Here is a 9,799-nt window from a genome sequence, read left to right as displayed (position 1 = left end):
CCCGCTCTGATCCAAATGTTGAAGAAAGAACCAGGACCTACAACTTGCGGGCATCAAGATTCAGATCGGGGTCCACAGCAAAATCAGCTAAGACTCAAGATCAAGTTTCAAGAGATTTATAGATAGGAATCTTGTAACTCGTAGTTGATAGGCATAGCTAGCTTAGCTTTGATTTTCCTTTTCGGTGTAATAAGGAGGTCAGCGGGTAGTAGCAGTAGCAGCAACAGTGAAATCACGGCTCCCGGTAGTCCCACCTACCAAAACTTGTAGAACTACACTGACCTGATTCCTTTGCAGCCAAGGATATGTAGGCAACCTCTGAAGCAAGGTTCGGTCAGACATTTTTCAAAAATACTTCTCATGGAGTGCCAAGCGGGCAAAAATCCCTCATAATTGCTCATTTTATCTTTGCCCGAAAACCCTTCGTGTCTCCGAGCAAAGAGGGGCAGCTTTGAGCATGTGATTTTTGCCTCGCATGATTTGCTCCTACAGAATTCCCAAAATTAGGATTTTTCTTTTAATTATTTTGATTTTTTAGGATTTAATTGCATAATTTTCCTGTTTATTTGCATTTCTGTGTGCATTTTTAATTTATATAATTCATGGAAAATACAAAAAATACGTATCGCATTTGCATTTAGGATTTAATTTTACATATTTTCGATTAATTAGTAGTTAGGATTTTACAAAAATACAAAAATCACAAAAATTAATTTATTTGGCTTTGTTTAATTTTTAGCTTTGAATTTTGTTAGGTCTCTTTTAATTTGGTATTTAATTAATTGAGTTAATTATTAATTAGAGCTTATAATTCGGTAGGTTAATTTAGTTTTTTAGAGTTAATTTTAGTTTTTGTTTTAATTTGAAAAGAAAAAGAAAAGAAAATAATAAAAAGGAAATAAAAGGAAAAAGTTTGAATTTGGGCCAGTCTTTGCTTAAACCCCCAGGCCAAAAAAAAAATTTCGTTCAAATTACCCCTACAGTCCAGCCCAAATCACCCCAGCCCGGTCCGGTCCCCCCTTACCACCCAAAACGACCCCGTTTTGCCTTAATCAATCGTGGCCGTCGAGGTTTCATGATCTAACGGCCAGGAAGCTAGGGTCACTTAATATATATATGTCCAAATGCACCCCTACCCCCTTGTCACCCGTCTCTCACCCCCAAACCCTAGAGACCCAAAAACCCTAGCCGCCATAGTCTCCCCCACCGTCTCCGCCGCCTACCGCAGGCCGGAAATCGCCTACGGCGGCGGCCGGCGTCCAATCCCAACCAAATTTATACCACAAGCCCGCCTTGACCTCCTCATCTCGAATCCACCAGTGTTTTCCCTTAAAACTCGCCTGAATCCGTCGAACATTGATTTGAAGCCATGAACCCTAGCGCCGCCACAGTTTCTCCGGTGGCGCCGCCGCCTCCTTTCGACCACAAAATCACACCCTTGAATCCCTACCAACTCCTCTCCACCAATCTACGATTAGTCTCTCTCAAAAAACCCCCAAATCGTTTGAATTTTAGATCTAGGGTTCAGAAGTCCAGACCACTGATGCGTGGGGTTTATTTTTCAAGGTTTGATTGGTCTCGTCCCTCAATAACGCTACTTATTTGTTCTTACTAAGAACAAGTGGGTGACATTATTGGGGACGAAATCAATGGTTCGAGTCCGTTTCGATTTTGTCCAAATAGGTAAGAACTTCTTCACTTCTTTTGATTTTTCTTTCAATTCGATTCATCTTCTTCCTCACCCCTTTCCCTTGAGTTGAAGTTTGAATTAAGTTTTGTTCCTATTTCCCCTGTTAATTGAACTATATAAATCTTGACCCTTCTGTTTTGTTTTAATGAGCTAGAGTTTTTTGTGTTGTTTAATTTAGGTTTAGACTTGTTTAAATCACTGCTTAGTTTAATTGCGATAAGTTTTATAATTGAGTTTCTTGTTAAATGTTGGTGTGAATGCTTGTAGGTTTGATTCATGTTTAATTTGTTTCCAGTTGTTAAATTTCTGCATTTTTTTAAAGATTTTTCATCTTTTGATCTGTTTGAAGCCCTGGCATTTGAGTAATTCTGTTTGTCACATTTCAAGGGGTCTTAGGGTTTAATTGTCAGTCTAAAAACTAGAGGGGTCTCAAAGGAAGGGGTAAAAGGTGAATAACAGGTTTGCTAAGGGTAAATTGGGGAATAGAGTTCAGGAAATCTTGCCCTAACTGCCTAAGAAACCCCTAGAAGCTTCTAGCAAGGGCCTATAGTTAAATTTCTGATATTAACTTGGAAAACAAGTCATAAAATCAGGGACCTAAGGGGTAAAATAAAACCTTCAGGTTGCCCTACTTGCTTGCCTATAAAGGCATTGCATTCTTGCCTTGCAAGGTAGACCTGAGAGATGAAAAAGAGCTGAAAAATCCTAAAAACTCTAGACGGCTAAAACTTCAAAAACACTGGTTCATTGAGTCCTGTTGTTGATTTTCTGAATTTTCTCCTTGTACTAAAACAATTTCGGGTAGCTGATAGCTAAAATGAATTAAAATCAAGTTTAGTTTGAAGTCTTCTGTTTGTTGCTGGGTTTTGAAGTTGTTCTTCTAGGCTGTTTGCATCATTTTCTGGGTTAAAACTGGATGCATTTCTGCTGCTGATTTCTACTATTGCTGATGTTTCTTTGCTCTCGCTGCCTTTTTTCTGTTTTATCCTCAAATTCCAGGTATTTTTCCTGAACTCTAGAGATGTAATCTGCAGTTTTGAAGATGAAATAACAGCTGAAAGCATGGCTCAGACCCCTCTGTCTCATCTATAGTCTTCATGATGCATATGCTATTTATTCACATGGATCATTGCGTACTTAGCTAGGCTCTTATGTTCTGTATTTGCTTGAGGATTGTTAGATTATTGTGTTTAAAGCTTAGTCAAGTTTAATGTATTTAAATTTGTTGGTTTCAAATAGCATATGTAATCATGCTTGGGAATGAATTCATGGCTGGATTGATGTTTGGGAGGTTGAGGCTTAAATGTTAATATGGGGGGTGTCAATAGAACTTTGTGATTTGTTTAGAGATAACGACTTGGTAGTGCATGTATCAAGAAGTCAATATCTGTGTTTAAATTAGGTTGAAATTCTCCTTAGTATGTGATGAATGAATCATGATTCTCTAGTTAAAGTTTTCTCCATGATTCTTTTTAGTTTTCTGTAGCTCAAATGGACATCACCAGGTGTTGTTTAAAAGGAATTTGATTATGTTTGGTTAATTTGTGTCAAAGGGTTTAAATCAGCAATTCAAATCTTTTAATCTCATGTTCATGTGTTGGTATCAATTTGTGTTTGTATTATTATGTCCTGATCTGAACCATTTGGACCATAAGAACTGGGCCCAACGTCGGCCCAGTTGCATAACAAACAAACCCAGCTATCATTTATACCTATATTGGCCCACTGAATATTTATACTGTTGAATTTCGCTAGTTCTGGGCCTATAGAGACTCGATATTGAGTCCCTCGTTTAAGCCTGCTGAAGCTTCGAATTTGGGCCCATTGCTGGGCCCAAGCTTGACAGTCTCCCTCGAGAGTAATCTGGGCCTTGCTTTACAATTGGACTTCACGTTAACCCAATGTCATTTCACCATTTACTGATTTGTAGAGGTTAAAATATTTGGTTAATTTAGACGGAATTCCAATCACTGTAAGTCTTTAGTTAATTAATTAAGTCTCTTTAAATAATTGCGGAGGCGGCCCAAATAGATAATAATAGTTGATGGCCCTCCCGAATTTTAGTTTGAATATCCTCTAAAAATGGAATTGAGGTGCGCCGCGCCAAATAAAATCATAAATGCGTGGCCCTCTTTTAATTATTTCCTTTTAAAATACTTAGAATTCGAGGCGTGCCATTTAGCGAATTTTCATGGCCCTCGCAAAGTTAATAACGCGTTAGTTGCTTTAGGCGCATATTTTAATAATCCTACCTTCCTAAACTCGGGTGTGCATTTCATGTGACCCAAATTCAAATCCTAAAACATTGAATAAAATGTGTTTCGGATTGCGGGTGCATTTCATGTGACGCAATCCAAAGACATGTTTTAAACGACGTCCAATTTCCTTTTAAAATTAATTAAAAGCGGTAAATAATTTAAAATTGCACTATAGGTTTGAACATGTATTAAAATCAGATAATAGACCAATTGTAATAGTTTAAGCGACCGTGCTAGAACCACGGAATCCGGGGGTGCCTAACACCTTCCCCCGGGTTAACAGAATTCCTTAGTCAGAATTTCTGGTTCGCAGACATCAAAAGGAAAGTCGAAATCTTCCTCGATTTAAGATTTAAAATAAATCGGTGACTTGGGACACCAGAAAACAAACCATCCCAAGTGGCGACTCTGAATAAAAATGAATAAATAATCCCATTTCGAATAATATCACTTAAATTGGGAAAACTCCCTTATACTACCTTCGGGTGGTATAAAAAGGAGGTGTGACACCGGAAATAATTAAACACGCTACTATCACTTTCAATTTTTCTCACTTTCTTGATCCAATGCTCTTTTAAGTCAATTATTTATTGTAAAAATGGTCCAGCTTGGACACAATACATTAGCACAAAACACGCTCAACCAATGCCCACACGTCCAAACTCTGTGTACCCTTAATCTCTCCGGCAGGTAAGAGTTTTATCCTCAAACGTACTACTCATATTGCATCATGTACAACTACTTAAAGACAGATCAAGTCATTCTTGAATTTTATACCCCATCTGTAACAGCAGGACTTGTGTCATACTCCTTTTTGATAGAATAATTAAAAAAATCATAGTTATCTTGTCTTTATATAACAGAAATTAGTTACCCTTCAATTTAATGTGTACTTTCTTGAAGTTTTGAGATTGGGAGCTGAAATTAAAGAAAATAAAAAGATGGGGTTGGAAAGTATGAAGAAATTGAAGCTTTTGTTGCAGTGGCGAAGACAGAATATCCACAAAAGGGTGTTTTTTATTGAACCTATGACTTTATGAAGGTTTTGAACTCTCTTGACCAAAAAACTATACTTTTGGGTTGTGTTAAGGGGGTTCAAAACTTAATATATAGAGGTAAAAACCAGATTTTACCTTATATACACCGTATAATTTTTCGGCGAAAGGGGTTCTTGTGAGCCCCCTTCCACCCCTGCTTTGTTGCGTTTGCTGTTGCCTCTATGTGTTCATTGGATTGCTGAACACATAGTGACAATGACTATTGAACATAGTGGCAAGAGCGGCGGCAAGTGAAGCTATTGCCTTAGGCCCCCAAATATTTAAGGTCCTAAAACTATAAAGTACTACTATATTATTATATAATATATGTAATTTATATTTATACAATTATTGATAAATATTTTAAATTTTAATATTTATTTAAATTCGGTAGATGTAGGATTGAATGAGTTAATAGGATAAAACTTTTCTCTCACAAAATTAAATAATATATTTATCTTCTCATCAATTCTATTTTTCTTTCTTTCTTTTTTCATATTTTTTACTATTTTACTTTCTAATTTAAAATCAAATTCTCTATATTAGCTGGTCATGTGAACAACTAATTTTTGACCACACCCAAAATCTATACTATTTTGGTATAAATATTTTTTTTTAGGTCTAATCTTAATATTTTAAATTCTTATCTTACTCTTAACAGGTTTTATTTAAGAAAATTTAAAACTACAAAAAAATATTCATATTCTTAGAATATAAGATTTGTTCCTATGTTTAAATAGAAGAAAATTTATATATATATATATATATATATATATATATTTAGTTTCTTCTAATTTAGATGTAAGTTATAGTAGTATTTTTCTTAGTATAATTTAAACTTTAGTGTAAATATTCAGTTTTCTTATTTATATAGTTTCTTTAAATCTAAAAGTAAGTTGGTATATATATATATATATATATATTTAATTTAAATAAAAGGGTTAAGAAAAGTTAAATAAAAAATTTATTTTCAAAACAAAAAACTAACGAAAAAAAAAGAGAATAAACAAACAAAACCTCCCAAACTTCCCACTCCCTCATGTCTCTCACCCCAACAATCTCTAACTCCCCATCTTCAAAACTCACGTTCCTCACTCCAAATAAAAAAAACTACTAAGATCTATTTATAAAAAGAGAGGTCAGAACAGAAAGATAGGGAAAAAAATTTTGAAACAGAAAGGAAAAAGTAACGTTGAAAAAAGAAAAGAAAAGAAACACTTCACAAAAGAAGGAAGAAAGTAACGGAGATTGAGAGAAAAGAATCAGAAAGTTTGGTTAAGGTATTCAGTTCGAAGCCGGAGTTCGAGATTTCATTCGCAGTTCTAAGTTTGCGATTCTAGAAAGTTTGTGTTGCTAGCTTTGGAAATCAGTAGATTAGCAGTTGTGTTTTTTTCTGTGTCTTCGCAAAAGGTGACATTCCATTCTTTCTTAAAAGTGATAATGAGTTGAAGCATGATATGATTTTTTTTCTTGTACTGTGTATCTACAATCTTAAAGGATCATCAATTGGAGATATCGGTTAAGAATGGTATTTGAGTTTTCATGGAGTTAAAGCATTATTTGAATTTTCTTTGGTTTACTAAACTTAGTCTTAGAATAGTTTAACAAGTGCAAAAGTTTTCATTAATGAAAGGGGATGGAGTGAACATGGTTAGTTTTAAACACTACTTCATATTGAATTGTGGTGAACTATTTTCTTCTTCATAATATTAGGATAGGTCCTTTATCTAGGTATTTCTTTAAGAAGTTAAACACGTAGTGTCTGTCTTGGAATAATATGTTTTTTTGCTGTAGTTTTAAAGATTTGAATTAATTTGGGTTCATAGTTCTTTTTTTATATAAATTATATAATTTCATGTTCATTGTGTGCCAAAGGATTACTACATAAGGGATGGATTAGTTAAACTTTGGCTTGTCTTCTTAAAGTGACTTTGGATTATTTTTCATACTTCGTTTACTGATCAATTTTTATGCTTGCTGCATTTTTTTTGGGATAATTTCACATAAATATAACTCACACATAATAGCCCAGTCATAACTTTACAAATTTGTAGCCCAAAAATAATCGGCTAATATTTGAAAAAAGAATATTTTCTAGCTTTTTTATTCGGCAACGGAGTTTAATCAGGACAATTATCTTATTTAGATGAAGTCATGAGATTTTCTAATTCTTCCGTCGTATAATTTTGATATTTCTCCCCCAATTTGTCTTTACTGCTGCAAGTTGTCCCCCAATTTTTCGCTGATTCTACTTATATGGTAAAATATAGAAACAATTGTTGCAAGTTCATGATTTGGCAGAGAATCAACAAGGAAAGTAGATTTATACATGAATTATTCTAGAAAAAGGAAGAAAACATGAAAAAAATTTAGTTTTATTATACATATGCAGTACATGTATAATGATGTATAACTATGTATAAACTTGTATATGGAATATATAATAATGTATATCAAAAGAATAAGAGAAAGGGAAAGAAGAAGATAAGTGATGTTATGAACATATATACACATTTATATATATAATTATATATATTTATACACAATTATACACATTTATACACAATTATACAATAAGATATAAGTGTGTATAAATAGTGGTTATACAATATTTATACCAGAACACATCTTATGTTCAATATTACACCTCTATTTCAGTATCAAAATATCAAAAGAGAGTTTTTCAGAGGAAGTTAGATCAGAAAAGTAAAGAGGAGAGAAGATGGAGATGGAATTGTTTTATAAAAGAAGATAAAACTGGAACATCATCTGAAGAACTTGAAAATTGTCTGAATATAACACAAGACCTCTTTTTCATTCTCCGATGACTTTACTGACTTCATCGTCGACCTATTTACCTTGAAAATTGAAGGCAAAAAATGGAGGCTGTCTGCAACTCTTCAACCTCTTTCCAGCAATTTGAGAAGAAACAAAAAATTATTAATGGAGGCGTTTATCTTAAAAAAATTCACATTGCACAAAAAAAAAAAGAAAAAGAAAAGAGGACTCCAAATAGAAATAGCGATTTAGTCTCCTTGAGGAGATGTTTATTACAGTAATGGAAAAGGCCTTCGTGTTAGGTTGAATGAGAGAATGACTGCTGCAGTTAAAAGAGGAAGAAGCATTTGGATATAGGTTTTGGTGAAAAGTTGAAGAAAGGAAAAAGAAAGGTAAAGGAGGTTGTCGCTAGGTTAACCGATGAAAATGGGCTATGCATTATCTGCAAAATGAGCTATTACGGGTAAAGTTCCAAAACATGGGCTATTTTTTATTCTGAAATTGGACCGACTGACATAGGATGTAATTCTGTCTTTTTTTGTGTGTTAAATCCTAAAAGAATTTGTTGCTAGCTATTGCTAAGATATTAATGTCCTAGTAGGGATTATATATATTCCACAAGTAAGCAGAAATATTTAAAAAGTATTTTCTCTACTGTTAGATGAAGTTTCAGTTTTCAGTGGGATATTTACATTATTGTACTTGGAATTGTTTATTGGTTTCCCACTATGAAACTGTTCCTTCTAACTTTAAAGCATGTATTAGTACCGTAATTTTGGCCTAAGAATAATATTGATCCATTGTAATTTGTCCTTGTATTAAGTAAACGGAAAATATATTTGGCCAAACCAAGAATGGCCCAAACGTCCCAAATGGGGGTATAATGGTAATTTCGCACGGCTTTTGAGGGCATAACAGATATTTGCGCATTTTCGTTTTTCATGTATACCTTTTGGCAGATTTTTCGTTTTAAATTAATTTTTTTCAACAAATCTCTCTCACTAATTTAATTGTCTTACCTTCCCAAGATGCATGCTTCATCAATTTCTATAAAGCACATATACATATACTATACTAATTAAACGAAATACACTAAAATTTACATATACTATACCAATTAATCGAAATACACTAAAATATACAGATAATATATTAGAGGAAATATGTTTAAAAATTAGAAAAGATACGTATAAAAATTAAACTACTAAGGTGGTCACTTTCTAACCCTAAACACCTAATATATTTGGCTGAACCTAAAAAGCTTTTCCAACCCCCTTTTTTCTATCTTTGTTTTCTCCTTCTTCATCTCTTATCTTTCTTAGGGTTAGATTAAGGAATGGACCACAGGAAGAGGAATAATGCTTCGAAAGTTTATGTAGTGTTTCGTGGTAAGAGGCCTGGATTGTACAACTCTTGGCATCAGTGTGCTCCTATGGTTATTGGTGTCAAGGGCAGCATCTTCAAGGCCTTCAAAACGTATGATGAAGCCATAGCAGCTTTTAATGAGTTTAGAAATGGATCTCAAGCTGATAATATATCGGCATCGAAGGTGTATGTGGTATTTCGTGGTAAAAAGCCAGGATTATACAACTCTTGGTGTGAGTGTGCTCCCTTGGTTATAGGTTTCAAAGGAAGCATCTTCAAGTCTTACAAATCTTATGATGAAGCAGTAGCAGCATTCAATGAATTCCAAAAAGAAAATGTTTACAATGAAGAACAATCTTCAAGTTCGTGTGTTGATGAAAGTGCTATGTCATCTGTGTTGTTAGCTGGAATGTTTGTAGGGATGACAATTTCAAAAAATTGTTCAGTTTTGTCACGACCCTAGTTCACCAACCGTGAACATGTCATGACGGCACCTGGTCCCCATGACTAGGTAACCTAACATTTGCGGAAATATATTAATTGCGGAAAAATAGAGAAAATCAAATCAAATATCTAAAAGAAACTGTACTGAATGCCGCTTGGCAAGTACAACTCAATATCACAAGTCTAAAACAATTCCTAAAACCCGGAAACTCACGGGCAACACAGGC

At 34.1% G+C, this 9,799-nt stretch overlaps 1 protein-coding gene across 1 annotated transcript; it reads left to right on the top strand.

Annotated features, from left to right (window-relative positions):
• LOC109227654 (ribonuclease H-like) lies at nt 9,100-9,591 on the top strand. Its single transcript, XM_019392854.1, has one exon. The coding sequence runs from the start codon at nt 9,100-9,102 to the stop codon at nt 9,589-9,591; it is 492 nt and encodes a 163-aa protein (XP_019248399.1).

This window comes from Nicotiana attenuata, chromosome 6 (assembly GCF_001879085.1).
Source record: "Nicotiana attenuata strain UT chromosome 6, NIATTr2, whole genome shotgun sequence".
NCBI classification, from domain to species: domain Eukaryota; kingdom Viridiplantae; phylum Streptophyta; class Magnoliopsida; order Solanales; family Solanaceae; genus Nicotiana; species Nicotiana attenuata.
The sequence above is the reverse complement of the archived record's forward strand: the minus strand, read 5'-3'. Positions and strand labels throughout refer to the sequence as shown.